The 17,259-nt window shown below is 34.9% G+C and overlaps 1 protein-coding gene across 2 annotated transcripts; it reads left to right on the top strand.

Annotated features, from left to right (window-relative positions):
- Positions 1-9,572: 9,572 nt before the first annotated feature.
- On the top strand, positions 9,573-15,291 carry LOC145169190 (agamous-like MADS-box protein AGL27). 2 transcript variants are annotated; one of them, XM_079087764.1, is made up of 7 exons: positions 9,573-9,906; positions 13,212-13,272; positions 13,414-13,475; positions 13,633-13,732; positions 13,934-13,975; positions 14,324-14,365; positions 14,792-15,291. In XM_079087764.1, the coding sequence occupies exons 1-7, from the start codon at positions 9,713-9,715 to the stop codon at positions 14,912-14,914; spliced, it is 624 nt and encodes a 207-aa protein (XP_078943890.1). In that variant the 5' UTR covers positions 9,573-9,712; the 3' UTR covers positions 14,915-15,291. The 2 variants fall into 2 exon arrangements, with proteins under 2 accessions (XP_078943890.1, XP_078943889.1); XM_079087763.1 differs by having other exon boundaries at positions 9,575-9,906; positions 13,191-13,272.
- Positions 15,292-17,259: the final 1,968 nt, after the last annotated feature.

Raw genomic sequence — 17,259 nt, 5'->3', positions numbered from 1 at the left:
TGAGGAGTGTGTCTAATAAAATTTAGGTAAAGCACCTGAATAGACACAAGCACTAGCTAATTTAGGGAAAATGCCTAACATGCTTTTGTGTGCTAAATGATTCATGATATGCATTGTATGATCAGATCTATGGTCTGTTGCCGACCGGATCTAGAACCTTTATGTGTTCAGATTTCTAAACGTTTAATTACGGTATTAGAACTGTCATATAACTTTTCGGAGAAATAGGGAGAATTACACGTCGATCGTAAATAAAACCTTTCCTATCTTAATTCTCGTCATTGCACACCGAACGTCTGATTTGGTATATAGATCGAAATGGCAAGAACCCGTAGTGGAGCCGGGAATGCAAATGGGAATAGGAATCAACCACCAGTGATTGAACAAATACCTGTTGTAGCAGATGCTCCTGAGCCAATTACAATGGCCGGAGTACAAGCCATGATACAGGCTATGTTGGCTGAACAACGGGAAGAGATGAGGCAAATGTTGCATGAAAATAGGGACGAACCTACAATGCCAGTTGAACAGCCCGAATTGAACGATGGGCAGTCAGAAGGAGGGAACTACAGTGGGACCGTTGGTCAAGCCAACCCACCAATAGTTCGAAAAAACAACAAATATGACGGAGTCGAGAGGAATGGATGCAAGTACAAGGATTTTCTGACTTACAAGCCATCGACTTTCACTGGAAAGGAAGATCCGATCGGAATCATGGATTGGATCTCGGAGATGGAGTTAGCTTTCATGACATGTGGTTGCAGAGGCAAGTTACATACCACCTTTGTAGTACGTCAATTCCGAGGAGGTGCTGTGCACTGGTGGAATACCCTGGGGAAGACTCTGAGCCCCAATGAGCCCCTGCAACTGAAATGGGCAGAGTTTTTGGTGCAGTTCAAACGCAAGTACTGCTCAGCCCAAAACATGCTCAAGCTAGAGAACCAGTTCCTGACCTTGAAGAAAGGAAGCATGTCAATTGATGAATACACCAACAACTTCACAGAGAAGATGGAGTTCGCCTTGCGTCTTGTTCCGGATGAGCTGACGAAAATCGACAAGTACGCAAAGGGACTTCCATGGGAGTACGCGGTGCCAGTGCGTCAGGCACCTACTCTGGAGGCAGCTATCTGGGCTCCCAAGTCTGTGGAGGATATGATTAAGGGAAGAGATGCCAACAAGATTGAGGTTGGAGAAAAGAGGAAGTTTGAGGGGTCTACGAGGCCCAATAAGAAGATCAAGTCTGGTTCAAAGGAGTTTAGCGGAGGAGGAAAAAAAGTGAAATGGTGCGAGAAGTGCAAGAAGTGCAAGAAGAAGCACATCGGGAAATGTAGCGAGGAAGTGACTTGCTACAACTGTGGGAAGACCGGACATTACGCCAACGAGTGCACCGCCAGCAAAAGGGTGTGTTATGAATGTCGTGAAGAAGGGCACGTTGCTAAGGATTGCCCGAAGAAGAAAGAGGCGGCAAGACCAAACATTCCACCGAAACCGAAGGCAAGAGCGTTCCATATGATCCTTGACGAAGAAGATGGAAATGAAAGGGATCAGGAATGAGGATCTATGAAGTAGTCGTGTAAATAGTACAACGTGGTGTAGCCTATTAGAGGCATATTATAGGTTGAACTTGAACACCTATGTAATCGTTTCAAGGAATAATATAAAACCTTCGTTTTGTTATCTAATGTGTCAAGTTGTTATGTGGTTTTCTTGTATGGTGACTTGGGTGAACTGCGAGACAATACTTAGGACGAGTATGAGTAGGTGTGAAAGGTAGTAGAGGCCTATCTACCGGAAGCACAGGACTCACACTTGGATCAGGGAAAGTCACAAGGTTACCAAGAAGCTAGTAATTGATACGTTTTATCCAAATATGTCGTTACCATCGTTTCGGTAATGACTAAGAGGAAGATTGTTATTCCGACCCTAGTGGTCATATCGAGTTGAGTCCGACTACGATAAGTATGTTACGTGGTTCAGAGAACCAAGTTTGATGTAGCATCTGACTTAAGCCGGAAGATTGAAATAAAAGATAATCAAAGCGATCGGTAGAGGTATCGCGATAGTTGCTTGTAGCTAGAAATGCTACCTTTTAAGATGTGATTAGAACATGATTAAATGTATAGTCTGTTCTGGAAGACTCTAAGAGACCTGAGTCTAAGCGTGGGAACATACGATGGTAAGTCATTAGAAAATGACACATCGGTCCATTGTAGTAATAAAATAACTTATCTTAAGTTTGTTAAGAAGAAGAAGCAGTCTCCAGTAAGGATCGAGATTGTGACTTGAATGTCATAATTTGGAGTCTAACGTGAGATAGGGAGCAAGTGCAAGATCGAGCACCGCCTATAATCAGGAAGTCTTAGAGTTAGCTACTCGTTCGAAGAAACATCAAAGTTACGGTTATTACTTAGGATGAAGAGATAACGTATGGAGTCATCATGTGAGACCTGTTTCGTTGATGATTCCGGGACGTAATCATCCTAAGGGGGAGATAATTGTAACGCCCGTAGATCCGGGCTAGTCAATTTAGAGATAATACGGGGTCGAAAACGACTTTTCGACAAAAGATTATTTAGAGTAAATAATCTTAACCAAGATGTAGAATACGTCTCAAGGGTTCCGTACATATAAAGAACGCCAAAATCCGAGTTATAACGAAGAAGTTATGGTCCGTCGAAGTTTTACGGCAAAACCGGCACGACACCGAGAGACGTAAATAGTGAATTTACGATGGAGGAATTTTTAGCCTTAGACATCTAAACAAAAGTTGTAGTATACGTTAAACTGAGAACATACAAAAAAAAGAACGCCCAAATCTGACTTCGTATGAGGAAGTTATGAATTTTCTAAGATTTGGCTTAGCAGTGCACAACTCGAAACTCGAATTTTAGATCGAGCGGTTTTTGGCCTACGCGACCTAAATGAGAATTGAAGATATCATTAATAGGAACTCAACGGTAAAAAGACAAACGAAAACAGAGTCCGTATGTAGAAGTTATGAATTTTACGCGGACATTTAACAATATAATCCCCTCGTACTGTTAAATTTAAGATCGGTCGAGAATTAGCCGACGGAGTCAAAATGAAAGTTGTAGATCTTATTTTTACCTACGCGTGGATATAAAGAACGTCAAAAACAGAGGTCGTATGTGAAAGTTACGGATTTTAGAAGTCAGAAGTGTGCTGTGCAAAAATGGGTGATGTGGCACAATCTTGGCCATTGCTTTCTCCCCAAGTCTTGCCACTAGATGGTGACATGTGGCACCAAGTTCAGCCATTTTTCATCCTATAAATAGAACATCTCCCACGCTCATTTTCTTCACACATTTCCCATTCTTTCTTCTCTTTACTCTCTCTCTAGAACCTCTCTCTAGCCCCGAAACCCCCCGAAAAACCTAGGGAACCTCCCTAGCACGAGGAGGAAGACCCGGAGTGCTCGACGGCTCCGAGAAGAAGAGCTTTTCGGCTCGGGAACGCTGCTCCAAGAAAAGCCCGGTTTTCTATAAAACCCGCTGTAAGTGAGCTACGCCTACGCTATTTTTAATATAGCTTTTATTTAATTATAGTAACGTTATTAAGAACTTATAATAAGTACTTGGGTTATTATTATGGGTTATATAAGTATTGTTTAACGCTTATATAATAGCAATAATAGCTAGACTATTAATTAGTCTCGGCGAATAATAGACTAAACTCTAGTGGTAATAATATTAGGTTTCGTCGAAGGAAATTATTCTTAAGAAGCGAAGCGCTGTCTGAGTTCGGAATCACCACCTTTTCAAGTGAGTGCATGGTCCCTTTCAGCTTACACATAGATATGAAGTATTTTATATAAATTACGTGCTGTGTGTGCATATTATCTGTATACTTGCTATCTATGCTGGATGAACGATTTTATACATGTTTTAAATGATTTAAACTGTATATGTATTTTATATCTACAAAATGTGTTGGGTAAAACATGGGTAGATGAATAGTTGTTGTGTGACAAAATAAAATAATGAGAGGCCTCGATATAGATGTTATTGATGATCCAGTCATCTAGCGGAGTATAGATGACGACCACAGACTATTCTAGACAGTCCAGTGGAACGCTAGCAGGCTCGCAACCTGTAGGTGTTTATTTGAACTGTGTGCTCACCAGCAGTACTCCATCCCCCACATGGTTGCCTTATTTGACATAAATTGCTGATGAACCCCCGAAGCATGTGTTGTCACCCCGATGAAAGTCCTTAGACTAGGTCCCTTGTGTTAGATGTTTTAGGGACGTAAAGTGAGGATAACGGGAACAGGCAATCGGGTTTGTTTGGTTTGATAAAGTTAATAAACTTATTTATCGTAGGTTGAAAACGCTATGTAATACTCACCAAGTTTCCCAACCTGACCCACTCAGTTTATTTATATCACAGGTGTTGATATGAAGTCACATTACACCGAGAGATTAAGGAGATATAAATCACTAGTGATAATGAATGTAAGTTATGTTTATGCTTATGTTTCTGTATTGACGATGACATCCCAAATGTTTTAAAATGAATAAAAATACTTTTCTTCGGAAATGCTTTGATAACGTATTTATCATGTTTTACTGGGAACAAATTCCGCAACATTTTTATTAAAAGAGGTACTCTGATTTTTATAAAGCATAAACAAAATCGGTCTTTTCTGGCCGTGAAAATGGGGATGTCACAAAAAATACCTTGAGGTTAAGATATATTTATGAGGATTGATTCGGAGGGTTGCAGAAATGAGTGTCATATAAACTAAGGGATGAAGGTTCATAAGGATTGGGAGTATTTAGGATTAGGAAGTTGTTAGGACTTAGACACAAATATACGCATTGAGGTCTTGGTATAATGGCTGATTTCAAAATGGATTGTTCTATGTGATGTTGGTAATGAAAGTTTGACTTAAAATGAATTAGTTTTGCTTGAGGGCAAACAAAGGATAAGTGTGGGGTATTTGATATTGCCATATTTATACACATTTTTAGGCAATATTTAATACATTTTTATTAATATTTTGGTTATTTGCAAAGATATATGATACTTATGAGATTAAATTATATTTTGCAGTCAAAAGGAACAATCTTAAAGATTGAGGACCAAAATTGACGAAGACTGGAACTTTGGAGGATTGAAGAATTAAGAGAAGGAAATTCCTGCTGAAAGGCCAAATCACGACGTGAGGGTCAAATATCCCGACGTGAATATAAAATTGTAGAAGATAAACACACGAGAAGTCAGAATCCTTGTCCAATACAGATTGCTACCCAACTCACGACGTGAGATTCCATATCTCATGACGTGAGAAGCGATTTTCGAAATCTATAAATTAACCTTCATTCTCACGACTTGAAGGTTGGCAAGTAATATATTCTGGAGAGATAACCGTGTTGAAGGTCAGAAAAGGTGCGTAGAAGCATCCGTTGAAGAAGAATTGCTTGATGCTTGAAAGATTGAAGAACATATTCACACATTAGTTTGGTACATTATGATTATGCCTTTTATTATTGAATTTGTGTTTGAGTTATTAGCCATGAGTAGCTGAATCTAGTAGCTTCCGTTTAGCTAGATGAAGCTTTAACTCTATGGTGTAGTTTATTGAATTATGGATTTTTATTGTTGGTTATGAGCTTGTGTTTGATTATCTCTACCTAGCATGTTAATACTTCATACTTTGATTGCTTGAATTCAGGTTCTATGTAGCTTAGTGAACAATGAATTACATGAACTTGTTACGTAGTAGTTTAGTGACCATTAAATTGCTAGAGCTAGGATCGACCCAATCTTAGATAAGTGATAAAATAGCCAATTTAGCTGTGCTGGAGAACATAAATTGTGACCAAAATCATGTTTATTTTGATCAATCTTACATAACTTATCTACATCTTATAATTGATTTTGTGTTTGCTACTGTATGACCATACATAGTTTTACATGAATTAGTGAAAACATTAGTAAATTTGGACATGAATTGCTAATAACATAATATTTGATAACCAACATTAATAATCCATAATTAATAGCTAATCATAGAGGAGAAGTGGATTCGAACTAAATAGAAGTGTTTTTTATTAATTGGTTGAATCGTTAGTTATGTGATTAAGTTTGTATGAACTTGCAAAATCAGATAAAAACCAATTAAACTTTTGCTTGTTTTAGGTTAATTTTTAGTAGTTAAATTAATTAATTAAATATGTTTCCTGTGTTCGACCCCAACTTACTTTACTATGTTATACACTGATTAGGTACACTACTTATAGGTGCAATAATAGATAAGTAGTTAGGTAATAAATTTAAAGCTAGATAAGGTATAGTCTGCACTGCATCATTAGCTTCATAGATCTTCTTAATTTTCATATTTGTCACTTTTTGGTCACTTTAGTGCATAAAGTTTAGATCTTGAAAGTTTGTGACCTTGTTATGGATAAAGTTGGAAACTTTATTCATCTAAACATCATATTAATTCAGATCTGAAGTCTGGAGACTTGGACTTAATGGATTAAGTTGAGAAATATGCATTTTTGGTCCCTTTCAGACTTAAAGACTAGATCCTTGTTATTTGGACCATCCTAATTGATAAAGTTGGAAACTTTATCCATTATAAAGCTATTAAGAACCATAAAAATGTGATCTTGGTTCTTCTATCCCCTCCATGCAAGAGTTATGATGTCTTAATGGATTATTAAGTTAGGGTTTTAACTTTTGGACCTTTTCTATCCATGGAAAGTTATAAATGTGGAAACTTTATGACTTAGAACGATGTTTTGGGTCTAGATCTGAATTTGGATGAAAAGTATTTAAGGAATAAGCACTTAATGACAAGATTTGGACCCAATCGGAGTATGTTGGGCGTACCAAGAGGTACACTGCATGTACTAGGTTAGAACCTCGTGGTTTGGGTGAGTCACGACTACGCCCAACGTAGTGACTGAGTACGCAGGCGTACTCAGTCGGTTTGACTTTGATCAGGATTTTCACCAAGTTTGACTTAGGGGTATATTGGGTATTTTGAGCAGTAGTTTGAGACTAGGTTATTGTTTGTTGAATAGGTGACCTGTAGTGTCAACAGTTGGAGCTGTTCTGTTCAGTTATCTTTACAGACTGTGAGGTGAGTTTCCCTCATTGTACTTGTGGTCGAAGGCACCAATTTCGGCCCACTGGATTATATATCCTGGTATATTGGATTGAGGATGTGCTGGTTATGCGATAGATTGGTAGATTTGTATGATTACCTGTGTTCATTGAGTATGTGTTAGATTGGTAGATCAGTCAGATTATCTGTACTTGTTGGTTATTTATTGATATTGTATATGTCGACATGTTATGATTTTTTTGGGTTGAGGCGGTCCTGCTTTGTGCTGAAGGCCAAGATACCCGGGGCGGTCCGGATAAGCTGAAGGCCCGAGAAGTGGACTAGTCAGGCCAAAGGCGCAGAGAGCGGTCCAGATAGGTTGTTGGCCCTACGAGGCGGTCCAATCAGGATGAAGGCTCATATTTACATGCTGTTATCTGTTCGGCTGTATGTGTTACTTTGGGGGAAACTCACTAATATTTGGCTTATAGTTTAAGTTTTATGTTTCAGATACTTTAGATGATCGAGGCAAGGTGAATGCTTGATCGTGCACATCCTTCAGTTTTTATCAGATTTGATTTTGGGATACTTTGATTTGTGATTTTGACTTTTAGAAACTATGTTTTGTAAACATTTATGGTTTGTGGTTTGGTTTTCAAAAAAATAAAAATTTTACTTTGATTTTTAGGATGTTACACATATTTCAAGAATCATCAAAGGGTTATGAGGTTATACATTTGATTGAAGTGAAAATGGATTGATTCCTAGCTTCTCCTTGTAACTAGCTCCAATTTGAGTTCAAGACCTTCAAATTTCGCCAAGAACTCTCCTCATTGCCCTCTAGAACGCCGATACGAAATATGGGGCAAAAAGATCGATATTTTCCCTTAAAACTCAATTTTTTTTTAAATTCGGACACACGTTCGCGTTGCTATTTCCTTTTTTCGCATTGTGATTTTTACAACATTTTTATCTCAACTATGGACGACCATAACTTCTTTATCCAAACTCGAATTTTCATGATCTTCATATCTACGAGTTCGTATTTGAGTGAACTACAACTTTTTTTAGATTACTTCTTCCAAAAAGAATTATTTTTTTATTTACAATCCCATATACCAAAGGGTATACGTTATTCATCCCTTAAAGCTACATACAAACATATATTTTACATCCTTCTTACGTATACTTTAGCAAAATACAAGACTTAACCTTTTATTCAACTAATAAATGTATTAATTTATAAGTAATTAGTGTTACAACAACTTATACAAAATATATTTATTGTTATAAAAAATATGATGCATTTTTATTTCTAAAACACAAACCTTTTAAACTTCTGAAATATTGTTATTTTCCTTTAAATAAAAATAAGTTGAATGAAATTAATGTCATATTATTCATATGGTTGCTTATGTTAGCTTGTGTAGGAACTTAGTTAATTATTAGCTAACATGCGTTTTTTTAATTTTGCTTTGAAAACTTTATGCCTTTATTAAGAAATATATTTAAAATTTGATAAAACTTAATAACTTTTTAAAATTAAATATCAAAAGTTTACATCGAACTAATATAAAATTTACACGTACTTATATTATGAAACCAAAACCGAAATATATTTTTACCTTTAACTCAAAATTGCATACTTATATTTTTAAAATAAAATAGTAGCATACTATTATTTTTATAATAACACATATTTTTTCATAAAAATAAATATATTTGTACAATAAGAATAAAGATAAATTTTAAAAATTACATCATTTAAAAATTAAAAAGTAGTAAAATGATGTTTTTATACTTCAAACTTTTTTAGATAAAAAATAGAAAACGGAAATATCAAATGATGTGTTGTAGTTTGAATATTTTAGATAAAGTTTAGACAAGAAAATTATTTATATAATTAAATTTATTTGTATGATGATTATAATTTATAAGTTTTATTTTTTTTATTTATATAAATATTATATTTTATATGTTTTAGGTTTTTGTCGTTTTATTTGGTTTATGGTAATTATTACAATATTTAATAGATTTCTTTAAAATTTTCACAAATAGTCATTGAGCCAAAATTTTACAAAAGGTCCTTAGGTGATGGTTCACAAATGAATGGTTTTTATATAAAATTTCTTTAACTTAACGGATTTATAACGACATCAATCACGAAGTTTCGTCCAAAAGACCATTAGTACAAAAATATTTCATAAAAATTATTTTAGAAAAAAAAGTTAAAATCATAAATATATATGACACAAAAGCCAAAACCTAACTGTTTGTAATATAGAAAACAGAAAAACGCAGAAAATAGTCAAATACTGTCGATTACGAAAAAGGCGTGTATCAAATACTATCAAGCAGTTAATGTTATTTCTTTTCCTTGGCTTGCCGACATTAAACGACAAAATAGTATTATGGAAATAATTATTAAAATTAGAAACCGTACGATGGTCGTCGACAATTTACAGGTCATGCTTCTTTCTTTTGGTATAAACACATGCGATTCGATCGGTTTCATAAATAATAGAGAGATAGAAATAGGGATAAGGCGTTGCTAGGGCATACATATATTTACCAAGAAAGCTAGGTCTAGCTACAAGATTCGTCGTCGGATCGGAGAGATAATCGATCAATATCAATGGGGCGGAGAAAGCTTGAAATAAAGCGGATCGAAGATAAGAGTAGCAGGTTAGTGGCGTTTTCGAAGCGGAGAACGGGATTAATAAAGAAAGCACGACATCTTTCAGTGCTCTGCGATGTGGATGTCGCCGTCATCGTATTCTCCGCCCGCGGCAAACTCTATGAATTCTGCAGCAGCGCTAGTAGTAACAGGTGACTTTCAGTACTGTTTCTATCTTATTCTTCGGCCTGGATTTTGAATTTTTGTTCCTATATATATGCGCTCTCGATCGTATTTCTCTATACATGCTGTTCTTTAGGGATCATCACCTTTAGTTACAATCTGTATATATATCATCTCTCACTCCAACGAGATCTCTAGCTAGCCAAATTATGTTGATTCGGTTTTTCCTGGGGTTTTTGTCAATTGTCATGTCCTCTTTCTTTCCTTCCTTCTCATTTCCATTTCTGTTATGATATAGTAACGACACGAACTCTTGAATTGCTTATTGTATTACTAGCTCTTTTGGTTCATTTAAATAAAAAACTTGTCTATATTAACGTGAAAAAAGAAAAATCGTAAAGATTGTACGTACTTTCAGTTTTCAGGAGAATCGTCAGTATAGAAGCGGACACAATCCTGGTCCCTAGATCTCAAAAAACTTAAGATTTCTAGACCACAAGTAAGCAACCAAAAAAAGCTTAAACTATTCTCAGTACAAGAGCATTAGAAAGCTTTTCAAATGAATAAGCTTTTTTTTTTTTTTTTTTTTTATGCCAAATAAGCACCAGCTCAACAAAAAAAAAAACTTAGCAGTATCTCCACTCCACTGTAGTAACAAAAGCTTGTTTATGGGTTCTACCTATCTACCAAATTGAAAAGTTTATGTAATTGAATTAAACATTATTAGAATTATGAAAAAGCTCCATATGATAAGCTTGTAAATTTAAAAGTAAAATGAAAAGCCCTCGCGATAGCCTGTTTAGCATTGACAAAGCTCATTTGACTCAAAAAGCTCCCCAATAAGCTCGTGTTATGGATGTCTAGCGAATCCCTTTTGCTTAATTTATTAGTGTGCCGCATGATTATAAATTCATAGAAATTAAGAGATAAAGAAAAAGAAAAACATTAAAAAAAAAAAAACTTAAGCTCACTTGTAAGACTTCTCACTTTGCAAGTCATGCTTTCTAAATAAAAGCTCCTACTACCTTCACATAAGTTTTGTTTTGTATTTTTTTTAAATGAAAAAGCTTATAATTATGAAGTCTTTGAAAGTTTTTGTATATATAAGCTCTATTGTGGATGCTATATTTGTAGTTGAATTTCGATTTCAAATGAACCATCACTTAAACTCATGCACGAACCTCTATCCAATTTAATATTTATATTGTAATAATAAGGAAAGGGAATAGGAAATGGGAGACAATTTTTTTTTTAATCAAGTCTAGTATTAGTCTTAATTTCCTAGGGTTTTTGGGAGAGACACACCCAAAAATTGGCCAAGCATCGTGTTTTGTTTTATAATCATTACAATTATAAAGAAATTTAGAAAATGTATTAATTAGGATATATGAATTTGGTTGGTAGCATCTCTTTCTTGGTTCAAAATAAGCAAAAAAGTCACATGACTATTGACTTGGGACAAATAATGTTAATGGAAATCAAAGGTTGATATGATGCCTCAAACCCAAAGTCTAGACTTATAACCCAATAACTTAAGGACCAACTTCAAACCATGGTGCAAATTAAGATTGTAATGGGTTCATGATTCTTACTTTTATTCATGTGAGATTGGATTATTAAAAACTCTTCAGTTGAACAAGACTTGAGGTCCGCTCCAAGGATCAATACTTGAGGAGATGCATGAGTCACTAACTCGTCACAGTTTGATGGCTATTGCTTTGATAACACGTTGTAACACCCCTAGCCTACAATTATAGATTAGTTTAGATGGAAGTTATTGGTAGCCCACAATTTAAGGCTTATAAGAGGCTAGCCGCTACCACTTCTTACTTTGTGTCCATGTAGGATGGGTTATTATAGTTTAGGTCCATGATATTAACTTGATTTGTTATAATGTAGGATTTAAAGCCAAAGTAACAAGCTTCTTTTGTTACTGTTATCACTCACGAATATATGAAGAGAGGAAGAACAAAGCTGTTTCTAATCTTATGATTAAATGTGCAACATCTGAAAAAAAAAAAGAATAAAAAACTCTTATTAAAGACCCGTACGTACAACTCCCACGTGAAGTATGAAAACAATCCATGATATTTACTCCACCTAATTACCTAAAGACCCGTACAACTCCAAAAGAATCCGGTCAAACCAAACACCAATTCTAATGAACTATTATCTAAAACATAAAATATAAAACAATAATTAATACTTATTAAATCTAAAGTTTATGACTAACGAACCTATTAGCCCAACATAGAATTGATAGATTTTGGAAGATATATATGTTGGGGTTGAAACACACTTTTATTCAGAACTAGAACAAAAGAGAAGAGCTTACACGCTCAATATTACAAGAAAAAGAAACAACCCTCTAATATTCACTCTAAGTATTACACACTACACTCTCTGTTTGTGGTGTCTTACAACTGAGGTTAGAGCCTCTATTTATACTTAAACAAGCCTACAATTACTACTGCTACCATTTATTGTGTTCATTATGTGAACATACGAAGTTGCCATTTGAGTTCTTATTGTCAACATAGATAGAGGCGCAGCTACTGATGTCAGGTTCACACCAAGTCTGGTTTACACTCACAATATATTATTTGTAAAATCTTCTAGGAAAAATAGCATACGACAAGCACATGGTTGGTGAAGTTTGAAAAACATGTAATCATGGACAAATGTGTCAGCTAGCATCATGGTGATCACGAAAGGGACACGAATGATGGTGCACTATAAGGCTATTGTATGGAGGGACAAGGGTTTCATACGAAGCGGTCTTAAAGGGGAAGTCTTTTGGGCATTTTAAGGGTAAAGGAAGTCGATCGTTGGTCACTTCATTGGAGAATGAAATTGTAGGTGGAAATCATGAACAATGAACATTATCACCTAGTACAAATGCCATCATCTACGATAAGTGGTAGGCTGGAACGACTTAGCTACTAGAAATCTAGAATGAAGGAGAAATAATGGATGCCTAACTTGGGTTTGCTTAGGATGTTAAGTTTTTTCTATGAGCTTAATGTCATGCTTTTAATCATGGGCCCAACAAAGTTAATAAAGTTAATCCATGACCAAAGGGAAAGGTTTACATTAGGTCCACGAAAAGCTTTATGTTTGGCAAATTCTGGAATGGTTGCGTTCTGATCAAAGGTTTTTTTTTTTTGAAAGAGGCGTTCTGATTAAAGTTATATGATCATCCAAGGGTATTTGAATTCCTTTGCTACATTTAATTCAACATAGAACTATAATACATGCATGCCTGTTTGTTACTCTCGTTTAAATGTTCCCTAGCTAACTATGCATGCTCTAGTGTGGCACATCTTCTTGCTAGGTATGAGAAAAGCTGCCTTGAACCAGAAAGCGGGACCATCAAAGGAGATGGTCAAGATTTAGTAAGCCACAACTTCAAAATGAGCTACGTCTTCACTGTATTTAACAGCATATATATATATATATATATATATATATATATATATATATATATATATATATATATATATACTGAATTAGTGATGCACTATATATACGTACAGGAAGTTCCACTGCAGTGCACACAATTCAGAACATGTAAAGAGCTTCTACAGGCGGTAGACAGGTAAAACAAACACACTGCCGCTTTAATTAGTCTTGGCTGTAAGTGGACATAGATATACCATGCATACAAACAGACATATATACGTGAAACAAGGTTAACCAAATAATGGAAATTGACATTATTATATGAGTAATTAATGACCCACGTTTTTGCACAGGCTTGTTGAAGAGGATAATGCCGAGGAGCTCTCTGTGAATGACATGACACAACTAGAAGAAGAACTTCATGCTGCTCTTGTGGAAACACGGTCGATAAAGGTGATCTCTAGCTTCTACTTTAATTCATCGCTTTCCTAGACTGTTGTTGCTACTTTTTGACTTGTTCCGTTATTTTAAAGTTGTAAGGTTGAATATGTGATTCATGTACTTTTAATGTGAAGTTCTCATTTCAAAGAAATTTTTTTCATCAACTTTTAAACTATGTGTATTAATTAACAGTAATTGTGGTTGATCATGCAGACACAGTTGATGATGAACTACATAACAACTCTCCAAGAAGAGGTAAACTTCTACTTTAGGTTAATTACATGTGGTAGAGTGTTAGCCACATAATTAAGAGTCACGTGGAAAGATGCTTTAAAAAATTGTAAACCGCACCACACGTTAAGGTCCAATTACGTACTCCATCATATCAGGTGTTGTAATTATTAATTGTTTGTATGATGAGGCTAATTCATCAGGTTAAATGCAATGGTGTTAAGGTTAAGATCATACGCATACATCCCTTCTCCTATTTGTTACATACATTGAGATCATATACTGTCCATTCATCCATCCTGTTGGGAATCATAAAAACCGAATATTAATTACACAACATGAATCTAATTAACATTTATGTTTGTTGAGCAGGAAAAGAAGTTGAACAAAGATAAGGAAGAAACGGTGAAGCAGGTAAGCCTCTTGCAACATTTTTCATTTGTAAATTATCTAATTTGCCACAAATTACTCAAATCTCAATGGTTGCTTCTGGCCACAAATATCCTTGTTTAATATTTTACCATTACAGGGGGCAAATCAATCATTGATTTGCTTAGCATGATGCCTAGCTAATATCATTTGAAATCATTTAACTATATGCAGCATAAGTTATTAGATCTTTCTCGTTTCTATATTTCTTTGTTTTTCATTTCCAAGTTAGTTTTTGAAAAGAACGATTGCCAAAATTTCATGTTTCGCTGCATACAATATGTGTTGGGAGTGTGTTAGTATGTCAAAATATTGTTTTCCCTGTATAAATACATCATTTCAATTTTCAAGTGAAACTATGATAATTAATGAAATAACTAGCCTAACCGAGCATGAATGTTTGGCTTACAGATTACATCAATGGAGCATATGTTTGCAGGTGTTGATGAGGGTGGAGGGCATAACGACGACCTTGCAAATAACAAGATGAATTCGCCCCAACATCTTCTCACTCTCTCTCTTTTTAATGCCTAAACTTCTCCGACTCACTCAGTAACCTTAATTAGCTGCTTCCACAAAGAATTTGATCCTTGCAAATCTGATCTTTAGAATGGGTAATTTATATAATAAGCCAATAATAATCCAATCAAAGATCAAAGATATATATAATATCTATTGGACTCATCTGGCCTTGTGGAGTGTATCGATCCTGCGTGTGTATTTTGATTTTGAGAGGGTAGTGTGGGGTTAGTTCTACTAAATGGGGCAAATTACAAATAGTTTATTGAGACTCCGTGAACCGTGATCAAGTGAAGAAAGTTGTATTTTTTTTATCGAATGTTATACATTTCATCCGGTTGGCGGTGACATATCCGTATCAGACTATCAGTGAAACTGCAATCTATTCCCAATGGATTATCTTACTGAATAGGCGGTCCACCACTGTTTAACAAAAAAGAAAAGCGACCCACCATTATTTTGTAACTATTTGTTGCTTAAGCAAACAAAAAGAAAAGCGGTTATTTATTTATTTATTTAGGGTGGGTTTGAATTACGGATTTCGATTAATTTAGAGTAATTGAAATATAAATTGCAGTAAAATTGCATTATTTAATTGATAAAATCAAATAAAGTTGAATTCTTTATAATCTATTAAATTTTACGTTTGAAAAGGACCGGTCGTTTTTTTTGGCTAAAAGTAAAATTTTATTAAAATGTTTTATAACTAAGTTTATTGAAAATTTAGATTTTAAGACGGTACTTTTTTAATTATGTTATTATATTTATAATTTTATTGGAATATCAACCAAATAATCGGTTCTCCATATTCTTTCGGTAATCAAGTGTCACACAACCGATTGTTGCAACATTAACCATAATTAACCCATGTGACATCTCAAGTGTGTGTCTCATTACGTAGGGGTAAGCATGGGTCGTTTTTGACCTAACATATCAAAACGACAAGCTTCGGTTTCAAAATTTTAAACCTAAATCGAAACCGAAACCAATGGGTTCGGTTTCTCGGTTTTCGGTTTTCCCTGGTTTGGTTTCGGGTTTAAACCCTTTATGGGTTTTGGCTCAGGCTAAGATAATACCAAAGAGTTCATTATATAGAGCAATGGGTTTTGGACTCCTCTAAATTTACATTTAAAAGCATGGGAGTTAACCTCTTTTTTATAAAAACTAAGTTGGGTGTCGGTTTTGTCTTATGGGCAATGTGGGAATCGACCAAGTGAGAGCGTAAGAAATTAAATGTGGGACGTGACATAGTTTTCAAAATAAAAGTTGCAATAATGAGAGGCATAGGAATCGAAGTCAGGAGATAAAGGTTGGAGGACGAAGCCCTTAACCACTTGACCAAACTTCAACTTATTTTTTTTCTCACGTAATGAATATATACATATCGGTTTGGGTTTGATCGATTTCTTATAAATACAAAACCGAACCCAAACCGGTTTTTTCGGTTTTAAGAAATATAAACCCAAAACCGCCAGTTAGGGTTAGGTTTCAGTGTCAATTTTGTCGTTTTTTCCGCTTTTTGATTTTTGGGTTCGGTTTTGCTGACACCTATCATTAAGTGTGTGTCTAATAAACCAAGTGTCAAACCTCGTTTGCCCTCATTCCTCGACACCCCGACACTTGGTGAAGACAAACCCCACCATCACCATTGAAGTGGGGCATGGATGAACCAACATCAAATGAAATGCATATGGATCCAAGGTGAATGCTCTTGATTTCACTGTTGCTATCTTTCTTCTCGTCCACAGATGTCCCAATTTTGATATTTTTTGAAATTTTATGTACAAAGCTTGCAACTCCCTATATATATATATATATATATATATATATATATATATATATATATATATATATATATATATATATATATATGTTATGCACACATCATCACCACTAGATTATATTTAGTACTTCCTATTGTGGGTGATTGATTGAATCTAGGATTTTTTAGATAAGAAACATGAAGGACTTCATGTATACCTTACTGTGAGTTAGGTTTTTATGTTGTCTTTTCCTAGTTATGTCATCTTCCAAAGTAAGAGGAAGTATGTTGTTATTTCTTGAACATATTAAGATTGAAAGTACATTGTTATCTACCAATTGTTAGGGGCTGTTTGGTAGGATCTGAACTTTTATGATCTGAATTTTTAAGAGATCTGAATTTCTAAGAGTGTCTGAATCTTTAAGATCTGAATTTCTAACATGCTGTTTGGTTGAAACCTCTGAATTATTATGCTGAATGATAAAAATTACCATTTTACCCTTCTGTATCATTTATTTCAATTACCAACATTCTACTTTCAATTACAACATTGTACTTTCAATATCACAAAATCAAATATACATTTGCTTCACAAAAA

This window comes from Lactuca virosa, chromosome 4, assembly GCF_052849685.1.
Source record: "Lactuca virosa cultivar CGN04683 chromosome 4, Lactuca_virosa_CGN04683_v6, whole genome shotgun sequence".
Taxonomy (NCBI): Eukaryota; Viridiplantae; Streptophyta; class Magnoliopsida; order Asterales; family Asteraceae; genus Lactuca; species Lactuca virosa.
Note: the sequence above shows the minus strand (reverse complement) of the source record. Positions and strands in the feature narration are given on the sequence as shown.